Source organism: Macrobrachium rosenbergii, chromosome 58 (assembly GCF_040412425.1).
Source record: "Macrobrachium rosenbergii isolate ZJJX-2024 chromosome 58, ASM4041242v1, whole genome shotgun sequence".
Taxonomy (NCBI): domain Eukaryota; kingdom Metazoa; phylum Arthropoda; class Malacostraca; order Decapoda; family Palaemonidae; genus Macrobrachium; species Macrobrachium rosenbergii.
Window position 1 is genome coordinate 15,234,835 of NC_089798.1, and position 21,458 is coordinate 15,256,292.

At 36.8% G+C, this 21,458-nt stretch overlaps 1 protein-coding gene across 1 annotated transcript; it reads right to left on the bottom strand.

The window, feature by feature from the left end:
- Positions 1 to 1,945: 1,945 nt before the first annotated feature.
- Positions 1,946 to 20,516, bottom strand: LOC136837310 (C-reactive protein 1.4-like). Its single transcript, XM_067102055.1, has 6 exons — positions 20,360 to 20,516; positions 17,225 to 17,353; positions 11,560 to 11,695; positions 9,764 to 9,987; positions 8,383 to 8,544; positions 1,946 to 2,389 (listed from the first exon to the last, which is right to left on the bottom strand). Exons 2-6 carry the CDS (start codon positions 17,339 to 17,341, stop codon positions 2,231 to 2,233), a joined length of 798 nt encoding a protein of 265 aa, XP_066958156.1. The 5' UTR covers positions 17,342 to 17,353; positions 20,360 to 20,516; the 3' UTR covers positions 1,946 to 2,230.
- Between the last annotated feature and the right edge of the window lie 942 nt (positions 20,517 to 21,458).

The following is a 21,458-nucleotide window of genomic DNA, read 5'->3' on the forward strand; positions in this document are numbered from 1 at the left end:
ATATCGGTAACAGAAGAAATTTCCTGATGATTTTCTGATAAGGCACGGTGAATATATAACTTGACAAGACCATTCAGTCGATCTTGTCCCATTGTTGCTCTTCTGGAGCTCTTTACGAGACTGAGGGTAGAAAAGCTCCTCTCGGCAGATGCAGAAGAAACAGGCAAAGATGCATATACTTGAACAGCCTTCTAGTTACTGGATCATTTTCAGAACACCTTTCTAAAGTCTCGCACACTGGCGATGGGAGAGAGTCCTTTTCAACTGCATCCCACCTTCCTCTCCAAAGTTTGTGTTCAACTTCATATTCCTCAGCATCGGTTATATGGTCAAGTATATAATCTTTATACATATTCAGTGCAGCAACCAAGTCCTGGAATGTGTTGCGACTGAAATAACTTGGCATCAATGAGCACAATGACCTAGCAACACTGTTATAATTAGTAACTCTGTCATGCAACTGACCAATGACGAAATCCAAAAAAGGCAAAAAACTGACTCTCTTATAATATTCCTCTGCACTACTACAGTATATGGAGGTTAGATCTGTATCGCTGACTGATAGCTACTCTGGGCATTTTAACTTCAATATTTAAGATACTTGAAATTTCTGTGGCAGATTCGAAACATTTTTGGAAGACTCTGTCATCAGAGTCACCTACAAAGATTCTCTCTCTCTCTCTCTCTCTCTCTCTCTCTCTCTCTCTCTCTCTCTCTCTCTCTCTCTAATTATAATTTTTTCACCTCGACTTAGAGAGGGGGTTAGGAACGTGTCCAAGAGGCCCCCACCTGCGGACGCTACTGCTGACGTATCCCATTTTTTGCGTATGAAGTCGGCAAACGCCAACGCTTGCAGCAGCTGCCTTTGAGATTATTATTATTTTTCCTGTATCTAAGCTTTGATTTTCATATTAGACAATATTTTTCTACAAATATTCATTCAGTATTGTCCCCTTCTATACATTCTCTTGCTTTTCCACAAGTACTGTCATAAGTAGTACATTCTCATTCTGGTCATTCACTTATTTACTGCCTCTTTTGCTACCATCCCTAACCTTAGATATTAAAACCCACAATGGAGTAAAAGGCTTTTATTGTTACAGGACACTATAAATCCTATAATATACTGCACCATAAAATAATAAGTTTATTTTTATCCTTATTACTTACACTGTAAAAGTTTGAAATATTAAATACTGATCATAGTCTCTACGAGTTAAGTGGAACTGTATATTGAGTCTGTCACAGAAGACCTGTACCGTATTTTAGCCAGTCTGTAAATTGTGGACTGACTAATAATGATAAATCATTCATCCTTTTCCCTTAATATCATCCATATATTCATATTTATATGGCACTAAAATACACCAAATCATGTTCATTTCTTCTCTCGCCAATATTAACCGTGTAATTATCAGAATGTCCCCCCCACTTTTAGAGACCAGGTGACGCCCCCTGCCCAAACTGCATACTAAAGGGAATGAGGTAGCTGTATAATTGTTCATATGCCTTCATAGATAAGACAGAAATAAAAAACAAAAACTTTGGTTTTTTTACACAATTATAATTTGGTTATACGTGGAAGAAAACAAAGATTTTTAAAATCTTCATTATTAAAAGCGCTACCTAACTGTAAATTGTCTCAGATGCTATCAATTATCTAAATATGCCTATTGGTGCGTGGTTATTTCTGCACTACATGCATAGGCATATTTTAAATTATAAATGTAGAATTATAACCCAGAGGAGTCGGAAATGTGCTTTATCAATTTCCCTTTTTTGTTTTTAAACTCTACCGGATATCTTTTAGATATGTGTAACAATTATTTCCAAACTCTTTGTGACACGCATGTTATAACTACTTTTATTATTTTTATGTGTCTAATGCTTTGACTTTCAAAGGAGCTTATCTTGAACTGCAGGACGAAAATAATAACAAAAGTAATGAACTGTTTAAAAACATTTTATTAGGACCTTAAGCTTTCCTAAGTCATGATGGCTACTGATGCACACTTTCAACTATGAGCTACAATCATCTTTCTAGAATGTTCCGAGACACATCAACAGGTAACTGTTATTATAGCCTACACTTTATCTTGAGGTAAAAATTCATATTGTTTTACATAATATGTCTAAAGCTATGGGAGATTAGAAATAATTTAATCTTATAACTTAATAAATATTTAAAAACTAAAAATAAACTTTTTTTCTAATGATAAAAAATACCACTTCAGAAGTTTTTGCATTCACTGTTAGCACGAGCCTCCATGGCACCACAATATCCTCTTCTAGGTGTATCCAACCAGCTAATGATGTCACCCTTATTCTCAGCTCTGCATCCTGCTGCTACAACAGCCACAGCCATGCGATTGATCCAGTATTGTGGGCGCTGCAACAGGAATTAAATTAGTCTTAAATATGGTGTCAAAGTTAGAGTTATTTTCTCACTGCTCTGTCTTTTTCTCGAATTCTTCCCTCACCACCTTCAGTTGTCCAATGCTTAACATCAAACTTCATATAAATTCTTATTCTCAAATGTCCAACGTACAGGTCATCCTTCTGAGTTTGCTGAAAGACTCATTGTCTGTAGCCTGATGTTCTGTGGACACAGAAAACTATGCAGGGCCTTACCCATCATCATTATTCTTAAAACACCACAAGTTGGCTGATCACAAGTTTGCCCGTCGCCACATTAGTACTTTTCATGATGACTTTAGCTTTGATTGCTAAAATTCTCAACCATAACATTGCACCATCAGTTCTAAACCAGTTATGCCCCACTACCTAACCTCTCACCTATTAAATGCAATGCGTTCTACCACAGTTATCCATTAGCCAGAGGTTCAAGGCTATAGTCTAATAGTTTGTATTAACAAGAGCTTGCATCCCACCTTCCACCAACGAGAATCTCAGCCATGCACTGACGTGGAATTTTGGAGGTCCTTTACATCGATGAAAGATAGCTACTGGAGCAGCAACCCCATTTCTGGTCATATCCATGACCGCACAAGCTTGCAATGTGGTCCACTTCACATTATGTTCAACTCTTTGCAGTTCCTCGCCATGTATGGTCATTTCACCTGAAACACCAACCCTTGACTAACCATATCTCCCACCTTGCCCTGCTTGGTTCCTCTCTTTATGGAGTTGCTGTCTTACTACCTGGCTTATGCTTAACCCTCTTGCAGTAACTGTAATTAGATCCTGTGCTTTTCTTGACATCAACACCTTAGCCCTGACTACCAACCCACCTATGGGCATGGATTCAGCCTTCAGCACTTTTACAATGCTATAGACATCTGATGAGGAAAACCACTCACAATACCTATTCATTCATTCTCTAACCTCTCCCTCATAAGACCACCTAGCCTGGCTAACCCTTATCCTTGTTGGCTTAAACATTTGTTTGCCCCCAGCTCATTTCACCCTGTATGCTGCAGGCACTCTCTTTTTCGGCCCAGCTTCTATTTTTACACTGCTTGTAAAGCTACTATTCATGATACTATTCATTCTTGTGTCATTCAAAAGCGAAGTACTTTGTTTCTATTGCAGAATGTTCGTAAAAAGTAAAAAGTAAAATGGAGGGTAAATTTCTCATAGAGCCAGAGTTTGAAATTCCTGAAAACGACATGCCAACACATCATAACCGACTCAGTGGCTGTATGTTGTAGTAATGCGTTGTAACTGGGCCAAAGGGTTAAATACAGTGGAAGGATAACTCTCTCCATATTCCATTGTATATGACTCACCACATATGCAGCTTCACAACCAATCTTGCTTAGCCATGCAACATGATACTACTTTTACTGATTTCATCATGTCACTGCTCATATTCACTTTTCTTCCAAGATATAGGACTAGATGGCCTTTGGTGTAATGGTTAAAAATAAATATATAATATATAATAATAATAATAATAATAATATATAATAATAATAATAATAATAATAATAATAATAATAATAATAATAATAATAATAATAATAATAATAATAAGCAAATAGGACTGAATTCTTACCTGCACCCAGGACCACTAAGCTTGCTAATAAACTTTGTCAAAGCTAAGGCTAACAGGAAGACTGTCTTGAGTGTGAGATCTCAGTGCCAAGGACAAAAGTCACATACCACTCCAGAGGCTGAAGATGTCTCAACTAAATCAAAGAGAGCTATGCCCTTCAGTCTAAAGGCATGGGTTAAGGCCCTTTCACCACCAAGGTTGAGAGGAGCTTGTCTGGATAAAGGTGGACAAGGAAGTTCACAGTCCACTGAAAAGAAGCTCTAACCAGAGAGAGACCTCTTGTACAACACAGAACATGACCTAGTACCCCTGATTTACCTTAGATGAGAACTTTTTGAGGTATCCAGACATCTGTACAGTGCTGCCATAAAAGCCTTCTTCTTGCATGAGCTGCTGGATAACCTACAAGCATTTAGCTAGAGGGGCTGTACATTTACAAACTTTTGAATGTGCTGGAGAGTGGGCCATGGGGAAATCTCTCTGGGAGCCTACCATGGGGCCAACAAAGAGCGACCAAGGTCATTCTGAGCCAAAGGGTGATCAACATACCGTTGATCACTCAGTGGTTCACACTAAATATCAGGAAGGCATAAACATCCAGAATATCCCAGAGTTGCAGCAAGGTGTCCTCCAGGGCCACCAAGGGATTTGGTACCAAAGAGCAGAACACCAGGAGCATCCTATTGAACAATGCCACAAGCAGGGCACTCCATGGTAGCTGAGTTGGTCTGCCAAATATTCCTTCATCCTGGAATGTACCTAGTTGACAGCCCAATGGCATGGAGAAATGCTTGCTCATGCATCAGTTTTGCCAACTGACAGAGGTGAAGGGAAATTTTTACCCCTGCTTGTTGATATGAGCTACTAAAGCTGCCTTGTTGATCACCAACACTGCAGAATAACCCATCATATGATCTTAAAATCCTTGCACGGCTAACAATGTTGCTCACATTTCCAAAATGTTGATATGCATCCTCTGTACATATAGTACATCTGATCTGTGCAGGTCTCTCAGGTGTGCACCTCATCCTCCTTCAGGATTCCAGAAAGCAGAAGCATCTGTAGCTGTGGTGAATTCCAGGGAAGCCCCTTAACAAGGTTCCTGACATCCTGTCAAACAGAGAGTCTTCCCTCCTGACAACACTAGTGGATAGCCGTCCTGTTATTCCCAAGCCTCCTGCACTTCGAAGATACTAAATCACACATGCACAGGGTTACAGATCCTACCCGTACCAAGTAGCAGTAAGGGTAGGGATCTAAATAAATGGAGAACATGAAGTATCACATACATTCACACTCTTCACACCTCCATTGTTCACACAACTTATCCATGGTAAGCACACTTAAAACTAAAAAATAAGTTCCAACTTGGCAATATGGAGAAGTACAGCACGACATCCTCACGTGTGCTCAGTGATGGCAGGTAAGCCGGAGTCTACCCTCACTTACACTTCCGCCATCAGCTGAATACAAAGTCTCAATGACCGATTCCAGGCCGCACTCAGGGACAGAGCCTACTTATACACAAAAGAGGTGGTATGTATTTCTATTAGAACAAACAATATCAACATTCGCAACATGCCACATTTGCCTTCTCCCCCATGCTCCCAGTCTGCCATATTGAGGAATGCAGCACTTCCCAGATTGGACTTGAAAAATTCCTCCAAATGGGTGATATAAGATGTCTAGCATTGTCACGCTTGCCACCTAACATTTCTTGCAAGTTATAGCTACGAAAATATAACTCGAGAGCTATTCCCTTTAAGGGGATGGTGTGATTTACTGAAAATGTGGAACTGAAACCTACATATTGTGCATTTTTAATGCATTTGCACTTATACTATTTTTATGGTAAAGAACATGCATTCTGTAAAACATGCATTCTAAACAACGATTTGCAAAGTATATATTGCATTACATTTTCATAATATAGAAAAGAAGTGCATAGCTTTCTGCGTGTGTGTTCATATACTGTACAGTACAGTGCGGTGTCCGGTAATTTCATCGCACGGTAATTACATATTAGACATTTTCAGTGCAATGTAATTACGTTGCAATACATTAAATCGTCAGTAATTTCATCTCTTGTTTTTCCATCGCAGCGTAAAACCATCACACAACAGTATTTATTCTGAGCAAAATGTAAAGATTCAAAGGTAAACTAAAAAAAAAAAGGCAAAACTTATTTATAGACAATTTCCCTTAGAGAGTCCAGTAGTTCACTATTTTCGAAGTCACTGACGAGGGAAATTTATTTACTGGGTATCTAATTGCCCATAAAAGACAATTTATGGACAGTCCCCCTTATTTAGTCCAGCAGTTCGTGATTTTCTAATTACTAAACCATTCGATGAATTTTGCTATATATTTTTTTTTTTTAAGAACTCACTCGCAAGCCCTCAAAATGACTCTTCAATACGTCTTAAGCATACGAAAACAGGGAAAGCTCATTGATAATGGTGATCCATTTGTGAGAGAGAGAGGACAAATGGAGACAATACTATTTGAAAATGTGATCAAGTTTATACAACAAAGTGCCACGCAAGAGTTCACAAAAATGAAGAATCCATTACAAAACGATTTGGAGAACACAATCATGCAAGCAATGATGCTCGTGTTAAACCTACTAGAGTGATAAATGCCACGAGAGAAACAACGCATTGCATTGCAGTGGCCTATGTTTACTCCAGTTAAACCACCTCCTGACTACAAGGTAACGCATGCAAATCAACCTTTTCTTTTGTTCGACAGTGATGATGGACCAGACCGAATTATTCTATTTTCGACTCAAAGAAATATACAGGTATTATCCAGTGCAAACAATTGGTATGCAGATGGGACTTTCAGAACAGTACCCCCTTTATACAACCAGCTGTACACAATACATGATATCGTGGATGGTGATGTTTTGCCTCTTGTTTATATTTTAATGGCCAAACAAACTGAGGGGAGTTACAAGAAGCTTTTGTTCGAATTAAAAGCCTTAGAGCCAGCCTTATCACCAAACAATAACGACCGATTTTGAACTCGCAGCAAGTAATGCTTTCAGAGCAGTTTTTCCCAATTCAAGCAAAAAGATTGTTTTTTTTTATTTTTCCAAATGTTTATTTCGATCCATTCAATCAAATGGTCTACAGCAGGTGTACGAAACTGATGCAGAATTTGCGTTAAAAATGCGTATGATTGCAGCAATTGCATTTGTTCTGGTCTTAGATGTGGTAGGCTCATTTGAATATTTAATCGATAATAATGATTAACTTGAAGAAGCCCAGCCTGTCTTAGATTACGTAGAGGGTACGTGGATTGGACGCAAAAATCGTCGCTCAGGTCGTCGACCTCCTCCATTTGATCATGGTTTCCGGAATTGTTTGACGCTGCCGACCCTTAATTAAGGTGCCTCTCAAACAAACAATTCTTGTGAAGGCTGGCATCGATCGTTCAGCGAGATAATTGGTGCATCTCATCCTACGATCTGGAAATTTTTAGACATTTGGAAGAAAGAACAATCAAGAAATGAAGCAATAATTGAACAGTATACCGCTGTTTCAGGCATTCCTCGTCGTAAAAAAACAATGTAAGGATATTACTGTAGGAATCCAAGGCATAGTCAATGACTTCGAAAACCGCGGACTACAGGACTTTCCAAGGGGAATTGCCCATAATTTGTCTTTTTGAGTCTTGATGACATACGTTCAAATGTCTCTTTTCAGAATAATTTTTTTTCCTTTGAATTTCTTTACATATTGTTACGTAATGACATATATTGGTTTGTATTTGTAGATGTGAATAAATAATTTTGAATGAATATCAACTTTTTGTACTTTTTATATCTTGAGGTGTGATGTTTACCTTTGAATATCTTTATGTTTTTTCAAAATAAACATTGTTCTGTGATGCTTTTACCTTGCGTTGAAAAAACAAGTGATGAAATTACTATGTAATGTGTTGCAACGTAATTCCATTGCAATGAAAATGTCTAATATGTAATTACCATGCGATGAATTACAGTGAATCGTACAGTGCTCTGTACATTATCATAATTCATACTGCATATCATCAGTACCTGTACAAAAAAAGTTATTACAGATAATATTTGTGATGGTTATAATCATCATTATCTACTATATGTACTACCTTGGTGTATAACTGCATTTGCACATACTAAGTCCACATGTATCAAAAGAGGGTAGAGACTACTGTATACATATGAGTAGATAGTAAACTGTAGTGTATACTCTGAATAAACAAATTCTGTAGTTCCATACGTTCATTCAAGCGATGAAATACATCGTTCTGCCTTTAAATGTATAATACAGAATTTTTGGAATCATAAACTTTTCCAAAATATTTGTTATGAAACTTACATCTATCCCCCTGGAGTCCAGGGCTAGAAGAGTGACCCATCCATTGATGCCTTCCTTGAACTTTGCAAGATCTGTGCAAGCTTTGCTGAAACTGTTGATTATGGAACTTGCCTGTTGTCCAGTAAAAGCTCGACCGCCTCCCTTCACTGTGAGACCCTTAGACTGCAATAACAAAGATGATAATTTAATGATAATAGATGCATATTTGTATGACAAAACTCAGTTATCAATTACATTTTTTTCCTCCTTGAAAAGAGCTTGAAACCAGTTACCCACCTAGCAAAAGCTCCACCCGTTCCCTCCAGGACCAGCTGTATGTTACTTTATGGATTTGTTGGGTTTCCGCTGGGAATCTAATTGTCATCCTTCTAATGCCCACAATTTCTAACAGCTTGTATCATTTTAGGTTGATGGCTAAAGAGAGAGAGTGAGTTTACAACTTCCTAAACAATGAATGCTCAAACTTTAATGTGACCACTTTGGCGGCTCATCTATATATGCTAGTAGTCAATTAAGCTGAACCTGATACAAATCTGTATCCGCTTGAGTATATTCTTAATTCAAAGCATAGAAATATTACTGCATAGGTAAGTATAATCGAGGAGATAACTTAGAAAAAAAGAAATATAAGTATCTGATTCCATTACCCTCAGTCTGTGCCCTTTTCTTACTCAGACAAAATTAAAGCCAGTTCTGCCTGTTTGTCTTTCATTTTAATATGGCGATACTTAAGCTTTTTCTCAGAGTAAGCTGCTTCTTCGGTGCCTTTGCCTAGGTATGAAACCATATCTAGGATAACTACTCCGCAATAGCTTCTTTCATTTACATTTGAGAGAGATTCATAAAGTAAGAAACTTCTATATTTAGAAAGACGTCATATATCATTCATGTACAATATACGGCAAAAAACTAAATTATTTTAAAACAAATGCTACAAATTAAAAATATCGTCACGTCAATCAAGCGGGCGATTAATACTGTCGCCTAAACATCAATTACCCTTTTTGGCGAGACAAAATAACCTTCAATAGGTTCTACTTTATCAAGTTCAGTTTTTAGTTCTTCCTAAAGTCAATTCAGTTATCGTCCTCAGTAAAATTTGATACAATACTGATTAGTGCGAGAGGACATCAAGACTTCAAATAGAACTGTGTTCCTTGGGAATAGAAACTTGCATTAATTCATGTTAGACCAATATGAAGGTTCTCAGTGTTTTCTCAGATCTCAGACTACTTATCCGTTTGAGCCTCTCTAGATTTGACATGTAAGAAATGCATCACGTTAAAATGCAGCTGAAATTTTGAGGTCAAACATTATTACAAAGACGAAATGAAAAAATTGTTGTCGAATAGTAATCACAAATAAAAAGTGCGTTGTTTACCCTAAAACTCTCCCCATCCTCTAGCAGTTTTCCATCGAGGAAGATACTCCAGGTACCGGTATTCCCATCCCAGGAGTGAAGAAGATGATGCCATTCTGTGGAGAAGTTCCCAGGAAGCTTTGTGTTGCTGACCACAACGCCTTTCACCTGCATCACCGCGTACCAAGCCTCCTTTACCCTCAAGAGAGTCACTTGAATGTACTCTGAGCCTTCAGGGCCATCCGCTGTGGACGACACACATTTAGTCATTTACATCAGTGACTGATGGTTACAATGAATAGTATAATCTTTGTTCAGCATTGCAAGCAAATATTTCATTTCAAACACATCTTATGCCTATCCGTATGATAGGATTGTAATAATAGACTATGTAACAATAAAAACGTTTCATCTTGAAAATTTAACATCCTCATTAACATTGCATTAGTTCAATATAATAATAATCATGAGCATATATATATATATATATATATATATATATATATATATATATATATATATATATATATATATGTGTGTGTGTGTGTGTGTGTGTGTGTGTGTGCATGAATAAACAGAGTATAATGGCTTGGAGGAAAGATGAGACAGCGGAGTACAAAATTTCACGACGGACCAAATTACAAAGAAGACTCGGTTTTACAAACACCACCAAAGATGAAATTAAAAAAGAGGTTATTTGACCATTTTAAAGCACACAAAGGGGCAGTCTTCAGGTCCAGAACAGCTGTCTATTGGAAGGGAAGCGGAGGTCACTCAGGATTACCGACATCATTTCATTTCTCTTGGAAACACTCCCAAACATTTTGCACAGAAGGGGGTCAAGAGTGTAAGGAATTGCCTGAAATTAATTTTTCCTTTGTTAGCTATACTAATGCAAACGTGATGAGATTCTGGGAAACAATATTTTTACATCCCACTGTTGTACTGCTATAGGACCAATTAATTTTGTGTGATTTTTTACTTAGGTATACAAAACCAGCATTATTCTTTTGACGAGTTCTGGCGAAATATTTTTGTTGATTTATTCTATCAGTTAATTTGTCTGGCCCAAAATGAATCAGTTCATACTTAAGATTTTATAAGCAATGTTGGCTCTCTGGTAAAGACAGTTTCTTATAAACACGATTTCACAGAGTTATTATATGAAAATATTACATTTGCAAGGAAAATGTTCAACCCTGAGTTCAGTATCTAAAATGGTAATGAAAGTTAGAGGTTTACTTTAATTTTTACTAAAAACAATTTAGGAACATCAGGTGTTTGATAATTTTATTATGCTTACTTTTCTTAAATAAAAAGCTTGAAGAAACCGTATTTGAAGACGGACTTGATAAAATTGCTAGAATTTATTCACGATTGGTTAATCATTCACAGGCTTCTGTTCTTTACGGCTTTGGTTCCTCACTCTAGTCGTCTATTCTCATATATTTGTATTCATAAGTTTTTTTTTTTTTTACAAGAGTCATGAGATTTTTGCAAGTGCCACTTATTCCCTATGTTTTCTTCATGATTATATCAAAAGTTTTACTTCGCGTCGTATACAACATAAATGACTTGAACAAACTCAGAACTTATTCCGTTTACATCTTCCACTTACTTCATCTTTGAACTGCAAGCTAAAAAACTAAATCAATTACTCTCCTGATCGTTGCTGACCACTTCTTTATTATGCATAGTTTCTCAGATGATCCCAAGGCCAAGTTAAGAGAGCTTTCAACCATGTAAAAGTCACGAGACACGAGGTGATTTTTGCATCAGAAAAGTGCCTCATTAAAATGATCCTCTCGAGGGCTCACCGAGGTAGGAGAATGTCGGTGTCAGGGCCGACGGTTGCAGAATCCGGATCCAGTAATGGAGAGTGAAGCCAGACAGCTCGGGCACATCTGCAGCATACTCAATGTATTGCCCCTCACTCGTCTGGTTTAACAGTACCTGCGGATGAATCGCCTCCGTTTAAAATTGATTAAATCAAAGCTAAATTGACAAAAGTTCCATTCATCGTGTTTGAATAGAGAGGCTGTCATATCGAACGCCTTAACATATGATGTAAGCGTTTTAAAGCCTCCAGGGCAAGTCTTCCAGGACACAGTTCAGGGGTCCAATTTAAGCTTCATCTTCCAGAAAAAAAAAACACTGAATTCAAGGTAACTCTTAAAATTACAGCCTTAGCTCAGAAATACTATGCACATAGGAACGGACTAGCCACAGGTATTGTTCAAAAAGCGCAATTCTTATAAATGGAAATGGTTAGTACAAAATAAAATTTATTTCGAATAGCCATGTATGGTGTTGTGGACTAAATGAGTATCTGGAAGCGTTTTGGAGTGCATATTGAAGAAAACAAATTCAGTTTTGAAATCCTGTGTTATGGTTAAAGAAAAGAATGTCAGAGTTACACCTGACAAGGTGGATGTGAAGGGTTAATTAACAACGAGGCAACAGGTGACAGAGGTTGGTCGTAAAGAAAACTTTTTGGAGTCCATAATTCTAACGAAAACGTACGACAGAACTGATGGAGATGAAATATGAAGAGTTAACATGATTTTACATCTGGATTGTATTTTATTAAAAGGGATTAAAATCTTTTATTATAAAAGTATTTCATAAAAGTAGGTAGCAGACAAATGTCTGCTATGTCTTTATGACTGTTTTATATTTATGGGAATAAAATTATGAGACTAACTTGAGGTCAATATTAGAAGACATAAAGTTAGCTTTTGCAGCTGACCAGATGGTTAAGACGAGAACAATGGTAAATTTTTGTTATCAGTACTGTTTTTATTATTAATATCAATGAGAAGCCACAGTGGCTGGAGAAGAGTTTGAAAGTTGTTAAAAGATTATTTTTTATTATTTTGTTAAATTAGTTAATGAATACATATAAACACAAAAGAGAATGAAAGCTGAATATTTATATGACTGTTTGAAACAAAACACCGTCATGCTTTTTTGTTATGGTTAAAAGATCCAAAGTTGCATATACAAGGTATTTTTATAATTACAAATATACATCTATATACGTATATACAGCAGTTTATATGAATGGTGGAAGAATGTTACGGATGATGGGAGAATGAAGTAAAAGAAGAATCATGAGCGTTGTGGAAATTTATGAACGGACCGTTGAGATGCGCGTCTGTATGGAAATTAAAGTTTTTTAAATATGATGGAAAAACATAAACATTTGGGTGTACAATGTGTATTATAATATACGTAGAAATACACTAAAACCGTAAAACAAAAGACTTACTATTAGCGAAAAGGTCGTCAGATTGTCTGAGGTTCTTTGATCATATACAAATGGAGAAGAAAACAGACTGGGTCAAAGGATGCACCATTCGGAAGTACCATGAGATGAGAAAGGAGGGAGACCTATAAAATGCCGGGACAAAGGGTACTGGGAGGATTAACATAAAAGGGATTTATTGCATAGGAAGTGAGAAAGTGCCTGCTGAGAAGATAAATGGCACAGTATTTGTAAAGAATATCACACGTAACCAAAACAAACTTTAACAGTAGGTGGATGCGTGTGGTGGCTATAGTTGGTTCAGCGGTGAGAGGAAGAATGTGGCCTTTATCATATGCTTTCCCTTGTAATGAAAATGAAATGTTGAATACGCTCACACATATATGTATATGTATATATATATATATATATATATATATATATATATATATATATATATATATATATATATATATATATATATATATATATATATATATATATATATATATATATATATATATATATGTGTGTGTGTGTGTGTGTTTGTAAAGGAGTATGTGTTGTGTCCAACTTAACCTCCGGATTACGGCTCCACAGAGTACAGCTGGCCTGGGGTAGGCAACTGTAATCAACATAACAGACTGGAGGAGTTGGTGTTGCAATATGCTGCTTAGCAATATACCCAGGAGAGATTCGATTTCGTAGAGAAATTTGTGAATTTCATTGTTTATTCAGCCAAGCGACTGGCTAACGGAAACATACACAACAATGGCGCAGTGAATACAGAGAAAAAGAACCAAGGGTCAGTGAATTGATTAGCGTTTAAGTGCCTTTCCCTTGTGAAGGAATCTGTGTATCCATTCCTTCCAAGGACACTGCTTAAAGTAAATCTAAGAATCACTGGAAAGAGTCCATTTTTTGCGTAAGTAATAAGGAGGATAGGTAACTTTTTCGTAAGAATGTTTATATGACTTGAAAGTCATTTGACAGTGAGTAAAATGAGGAGTAAAAGAAACTATTGTTGGCCTTGGAAACAGCAACGTAAAGCGCGCGTTTCAACTATACAGAGAAAATCAAAGTTGTTAGATCATTTCGGTCCAACAGAAACACTGTATTTGCGAGATAGGTTATACGTTTAAACAGTTGACACAAGACAGAGGAAACTTTGTCTAACTTTTAACACTTGACAATGAGAAAAATTCATTTATTATGAATTCCGTAGGTATAAGTACAGAATCTAGCAAGTATCCGGGTTAAAAAATGGACAGAGCAAGAGATAAGAAAAAGATCACTGAAAAAAATAATCAGACCTATGACAAAATGATGGAGGTGGTCCTAGCTCATGAGGCTGCAAAACAGCAATCGACGTTCCAAAAGTTAAGCAAGTCCTAAATAAGAAATCCCTAATGATAAGGACAACGTCTGGACAGTTCAGCGGCAGAACAGAAGATCGCATTACACAGAACAAAGGACGAAGAGGTCTCAAGAACAAGGGTGACGGTCAGTGACCATGGTAATGAAGCGGCCAAAACACGAAATCTGGTAGAGATCTGCAAGAGCAGGACAACTACGTAACGTAATATGCCATCAAAAAAATCTTTATTCGTAAAGCGTAACAGATTATCGTTAGTTTTCGCATAGTTATTTCAGCAGGAGACCACTGTAAGGAAATCTACAGCACCCCGATTAGAAAAGCTGCAATGACCAACCAAAAACTGGAATATTGTCATTTTTCATTTCAGTGTTACTATTTTAAAGATATATATTCTAAAAGTTTAATCATTTTCTAATAATGAATCAGTTGAACTTTTGTTGGTGCCCTGAAAGGCGCATGTGCTAAGTTATGTACTAATAGTTCCAAATTTACCATGAAGACAAATATTGTACTGTCATTTAATTATTTTTTCTTGGTAAAGGCTAAAATGATTGTAATAAAACATAATCAGATGCAAATCTTTTATGGATCGAAAAGCTTGAAAATCATAGCGAACACCTGCATATGAAATGAGCCAGCCAATAAACTGGTTAATAACAAGGGATCTCTTATGTTGAAGTACACCAAAGTGTTCATGGTATTTATTACTTAAGGTTTTATTTGCTGATGGTGAAAGTGTAAACCAGTCATGCAGCCTATCAGACGAATTCCATTTTCTTTGAAAGATAGGCAAAGATAGAGAAGGAATTATAGGAAATGGAAAGTACTAGATCTCTTAACGTGTCCATAGAACGGTATCAACACCTGCAGTTGTACCAAAGCCTGATTGTTGATAATATGAGGCTTTGTTTTGATACATGGAAAGTGAATGAACTGGTCTAGAATACATTACATCCCATACCACAAAAGTATTATTGGATACGAAGCATGGATTTTTAAACAGAAACCTTAAATAACGTTTCAGTCAATCTGAATATCACTCTGAAAGTAGGAACTGTTGCTTTGATTACGTATTTATCACCAAAAAAAAATGCCTGGCAGGAAGGCGCAAAGTGAATTCCACCCTCTACTGATCATAAATCAAGGATGAATTCAGTGAAAGAAAATCATCATAACTTCATATCTAGGGCATACATCATTATAACATGTAAACATTCTTATTATACAAATCAAATCACCGTTCGTTTTGTGTATCTTATCATTTTATTAATGTTATCGTGCTATTTAGTACTGTAACATAATTGAGATATACAAATGATTCAGTTCAAGAAAGAGAACAATATTTTAAAACAAGGATTAAGATCCAAAGGCATAAAGTAATTCTGAAGAATAATGTACTGATTAAGGTAAATTTAAAACTTCCAGTTGAATAAATATTATTATTATTGTTATTATTATTATTATTATTATTATTATTATTATTATTATTATTATTATTATTACTACTACTATTATTATTATTATTATTATTCAGAAGATGATAGAAACTGTAATCGATAGAATAATGTAACGGAATATGTAGTAAAGTTCGTATTATCTGTGTGTGTGTGTGTGTCAAGTATAATCTTATGAAATAGCATGTCGAATGAGAACGATCTCAGCGGCCCAAACTTGTTTGAAAACTGGTCACATATTGCTCGTGGATGGTATAACGGACCCTGAATTAGTCCCGGGTATGTGAAAGGTCATATCAAGTACGCCATGGGATAGAACCAATAAAACTTGTAGAAATTTAGCTTCTTTGTGGGCCCAAAGCAACCTTTGCATTCCAGAGAGTACATGATCATAGATAGTTAGGTACGCAAAGACACAGCAGCTTACTTCCCTGGAATTGGTGAAATGAATCCCGGAACGTTTACATTGCAACGTTTATTTACCCCCGAGATCTTGACTAGAGACCGCAAGTTTGATGATTCAACTTTCCCCCACAAAGCGCTCTTCCTCCCATTCCGGTTCTGTTCGGAAGGTTTTGGCAAAGGACGCTGGCTAACGGAATCTCGTTGCCCTCTGACTGAACCAGTTTGGGTGGGTGGGGATTTCAGGGTCCCATGCGACAGCGCCCATGTAATATATTCTAAGAATGAAATAACCCGACTAACGAATGCCAAGAGTATCGTCAAGTCGCTTGCAATACAGTTCAGGGGCAAGACTCAGACAGGAATTTAAGACTTTAAAATATACGCACACACATGCACAGCTCATTAAGCCCCCTACACAAACTGCGCCATTTACTCCAAAGTTTACACCGCTCTTTCTACATATCTTTGCATTTCCTACCCTTTGAATTCTCATACTTTAAATACCACATAAACAAAATTCATCTTTATCGTTTCTAAACTTGACTTCCATACACACTCTAAGTTTCCTTCTAATCTTTTACATACATCCTTCAACCTTCCCTGCTTCACCCATTCTGTGATTTAAGGTGCCTTGCTTCCTACAGTCAATTGAAATACTTTCAATTACCTGTACTAACCTGCTACTTCCATGTTTCCACGATTCATTGTTACATCTTCCTGATGTCCATCTGCCCTCATAACCTTACTCTTGCTCACATTTATTCTTGATTCTCTCCTCTTGCATACACTCTCAAACTCTTCCACTTATCTCTGAAAGTTCTATTGACAGTCATCTGCAAACACCGGTACATGTGTGTGTATGTTGCGTGTCTGAGAGAGAGAGAGAGAGAGAGAGAGAGAGAGAGAGAGAGAGAGAGAGAGAGAGAGAGAGAGAGACTTTCAAGTAAAGCTTCATAGACTTTATATCCTTTTAACCCAAGAACCAGTCAAGCACTAACCTTGGCGTAGCTTTGTGGTTGGCATGAGCTGGTGTCCTGGTCTTGTGCAGAGCAGAGTCCAGTGGCGATGTGAATGAGAAGCGTAGCTACCAGGTGACTCCTCGAGAAGATGCCCATTTTCTGAGTACGCTTAACCATTTGGGAAAATAAACAAGATTTTAGGAGCAGAAAAGACTTCAAGTACAAAATCACGCAACTCTTTTCAGCAATCATACAGGAGCGAATAACTAAATTCAATCTTAATGTTCAAAATAAGAAACAGATTGATAAAGTAGACTCGGTAAAATATTCGATTTTCTTTACGCGGAAGAATCCTCATAGATAAAAAGAACAAATAATAACTAAAGAACTAGAGAATGAATGAGGTTCATGCACTTATGACCCAAATATTTTTTAAAAATTATTCCATACGTCGCAACAAACACCACATCATTGTTGAAAGCAGTAGTTTCCAATAAAATGCAAAGATCCATACCAGCTTCAAATAAAGATTCTGATGTAGGAATTTTAGCAAACTAGAAGCAGGTACACGACAGTATGCGAGATTTTAAAAAACAAGCAGACAAACAAACACTCAACTACGCGATCATCCACCAAGGCAGATGCCATTTGAAACGGTAGAAGAGTATTCTTCCACGCTCATCTGTTCTACCTCATTAAAATTATAAAAAAAAAATTTTAAGTCAAACGATGGTCAAATTTGGATGAAGCGGACATGATTAGAGGCTTTATTTGAAAGAGGGCTATAAAAATTTACCTAACAGCACAAAACAAATAAAACAATAGAAGTCATTCACTTTGAGATACTTCCTGTGGCCATAGAGAAGACCTTTTCACAATCTGTCTGCAAGGATTCAAAAATCAGATGTTAGGAGAAGATTGGCATTCGATTCTTTCCAATAAAGGATCTTGTTCATTGATCCCATAATTATGTAGAAATCAAGAACGTTTTATATAACAAGTATAGGCCTTTTTTTTTTTTTTTGAAGAAGGGCAGCTATTTACGAAAATCAAGTAACTACAGTAGAACAGGCGTAACCAGATCACCCTCTCGTGCATCGATAGAACCAATTCTCGATGAAGCATCTATGATGTGTGACATGTAAAGCAGATTAACATTTCGAACATTGCTTGAAAGCAAACACGAGTTACCTGGCAGAGGCAAAAAACAAACCTCACTTAGGCACGCTAGCTAAGGGAGCGAGAGAGAATCTGTACCAGATTTACGCACATTCAAGAACGAGTAGTGATAGGCAAACCAAATTTCGAAACGACCAATCCAGCGCGCTTATATAGCTGTTCATACGTTTATGTTGCATATCCAGCATTGTACCAAGACAATATATATATATATATATATATATATATATATATATATATATATATATATATATATATATATATATATATATATATATATATATATATATATATATATACACACACACACAAGCACAGCATCATTTACATTATAAAATACCGAATTAGGCCTCTGTATTCAGGATAAAAAGGTGATGGAAGCCATTGCAAAGACTTCTCATTGTTGATTTTAACTTGCATTGAAGATATTACTGATTTCTCTTGTACGTCGCAACCTCAAGAATCAGTGACATCGATTTTTGCATACATATTTAAAATGGTAAATTTTATCGATTTTTCTTATTTCTGGCTTTGTTTTGGGAACAAGCTCCCCCCCCACCCATGAGTCTGATAAAGTATGTACATTGCCTTTTGAGTTCCTCATTGGGCGGGTGGGTTCCGTTATCAGCTAGCACTCTGCTGGCCCCGCGTTCGAATCTTCGACCAGCCAATGAAGAATAAGAGGAATTTATTTCTGGTGATAGAAAGTCATTTCTCTCTATAATGTGGTTCGGATTCCACAATAAGCTATAGGTCCCGTTGCTAGGTAACCAATTGGTTCTTAGCCACGTAAAATAAATCTAATCATTCGTGCCAGCCTTAGGAGAGCTGTTAATCAGCGCAGTGGTCTGGTTAAACTAAAGTATACTTAAATTAACATTGCCTTTTGTATGCATACGATTATATTATTGATAGATTGTACCTTAGTCATTAGTATATATATATATATATATATATATATATATATATATATACATATATATATATATATACACACACACATATATATATATATATATATATATATATATATATATATATATATATATATATACATATGTACATATGTGCGCGTGCGCGCGCGCGTTCGTGTGCACGTGTTTGAGTGCGATGAGACTATAAATGTAGCCTATTTGTGTTACGTTAGATTTCATCTGCTCTTATCGCCACGCTTTCTGAACATTATTCCAGTTAGAATAAACGCCTCAAACAAATAAGATTGTAAATGAAACGGTCAAAACTACTGAAATGACAGATACACAAAAACAAATAAGTAGATGAGAGTATCTACACCGACCTACGTTTGTTTGTCTATGCTCCGCGAATGAAGGTCATGGACCTTATTCATCGAGCAAATGCTCGCCTTTTCCGTTTGTCTTCAGAATCCAGATATGTGTTCAGTCACCTAAGGAACCACTAAACATAACTTTTATTTGACACAAGTAAAATGCCAACCCATTTTCCATTCCTTTAGATTTCGCTCAAATATAGCCTACTAAGTTGAACGGATTGAAACAATACAAATTACAGAAATGGTTGTCAGAAAAGAAGACTTCAATCTGTTTCCTTGCATACTTAATTCTCTCAGAAAATAACGTTAGCTTTCTTTTCGTAAAAATGAAGACCGTCAGAAAAGTTGCGTTCTGAGGAATGTGACATCGTTTACTTTCTCGCATGGACACGGATTGACCGTTACCTGCCCGAAGGTTCAGTTACGAGAAAAATGCAACATGACACAACAAATATTTTCACGTCGAATTCCCCACCTAAGATATTTCGTCACCACAGTCTACACTAACTGGAATCTTGGACTCAATTATTATCTCTTTACTGGACTCTACGAACATTGTAGTTTCAGGATTTGTCTGCTCTTTAGAATTTTAGCACTCTTACGGAATCATGTTTTTGGAGAACGATTATTGATCTTGAGAATATTTACTTGTCTCTTTATCCACACTTTTTAACAGCAAACAATCATGTCAGCACACTTCTTACCTAAGCTAATTCTCAAAATGTTCGTCTCGTCGACAGCCGCCGAGAGAAAAGCGAGGAGCAGGGGAGGCAGGGAACGTCAGCGCTAGAAGATTGCAACTGTTATGGTGTCGGGCTCCTCGGTCAAAAATGGGTAGCTTGACCTGGACGCGGAGTAGTTGCCAGATTCTTAGCGAAACCTCAATTTATAGCAAAAACGACTCCTCAGTTTGCTTCTTGGACGACTTTTCTGTTTGCGCTTAGTATTCATATTAAACTAATATTGGATGGAGACCATTGTTGGGAGCCATTTGTCCACGTAAAATTATATTGAGTTGTAAAGTCGGTGGAAATACCTGCCATTTATGAGAAATCTTCTAAATATGAAAATACCTTTCTATAAAATTGTCTGTATTACAGTCTGCTCAGTGTGCCTAATGCATTCGACCGTCCACTTGGAACTTGCGGCATGGGCTAAAAGATGAAGATTAACCGAAAACTGAACAGTTGTCTTTAAATTGGCGTCTCAAAATTTCCCAAACACATACAGTTCTTTTCACTGTCATGAAGCAACAACGCAAGAATAATTCAGCCTATCGCTGCCGGTTCTTCCCGTTAACTCTGGATAGAACTCAATGACTCAGCCCTCATCCCCAGGAAAGAACGCAAGAGGTTCGACCTGTTGGAGACAGGTAGAACAAAGGGTGACACTTATGTCAGGCTCCCACAGTCAGTGTTAACCGTAGCTGTCTCAGAAATAGGCCTAAGAATAGCTTTCAATAACACTCAGTGTTAGAACAAGATTCTGTCCAAATTGATTAACTTCGGTGACCTTGACCCCAGGCCTAATGCCAAAACCTCTTTGATATAAAATTATGCGTCTTTGTCGATTAGCTTTCTTAATACATTGCAGAACTGAACAATTTCAACTAGTCATTATTGATTAAAATGAAATGAAATTTAATACTGCTATACGTCAGAAACGACTTTAATCGTGGACATATTTCATCGATTTTGAAGTGCACCGAAGCATTGGTGACAGCTAGTATTGGTAGTTCAGCTGTTCTGTAAGCAGCGACATTAGCGAGTCGTCATCATTCAACCAAGCATTGCTGCAAAAGAA

Coding starts and splice junctions, on each gene's coding strand:
- LOC136837310 (XM_067102055.1), bottom strand. CDS start 17,341: ATGGGCATCTTCTCGAGGAGTCACCTGGTAGCTACGCTTCTCATTCAC. Junction 9,988..11,559: donor ACCGACATTCTCCTACCTCG/GTGAGCCCTCGA, acceptor TGTCGTCCACAG/CGGATGGCCCTGAAGGCTCA. Junction 8,545..9,763: donor AGGATGGGGAGAGTTTTAGG/GTAAACAACGCA, acceptor TTGTTATTGCAG/TCTAAGGGTCTCACAGTGAA.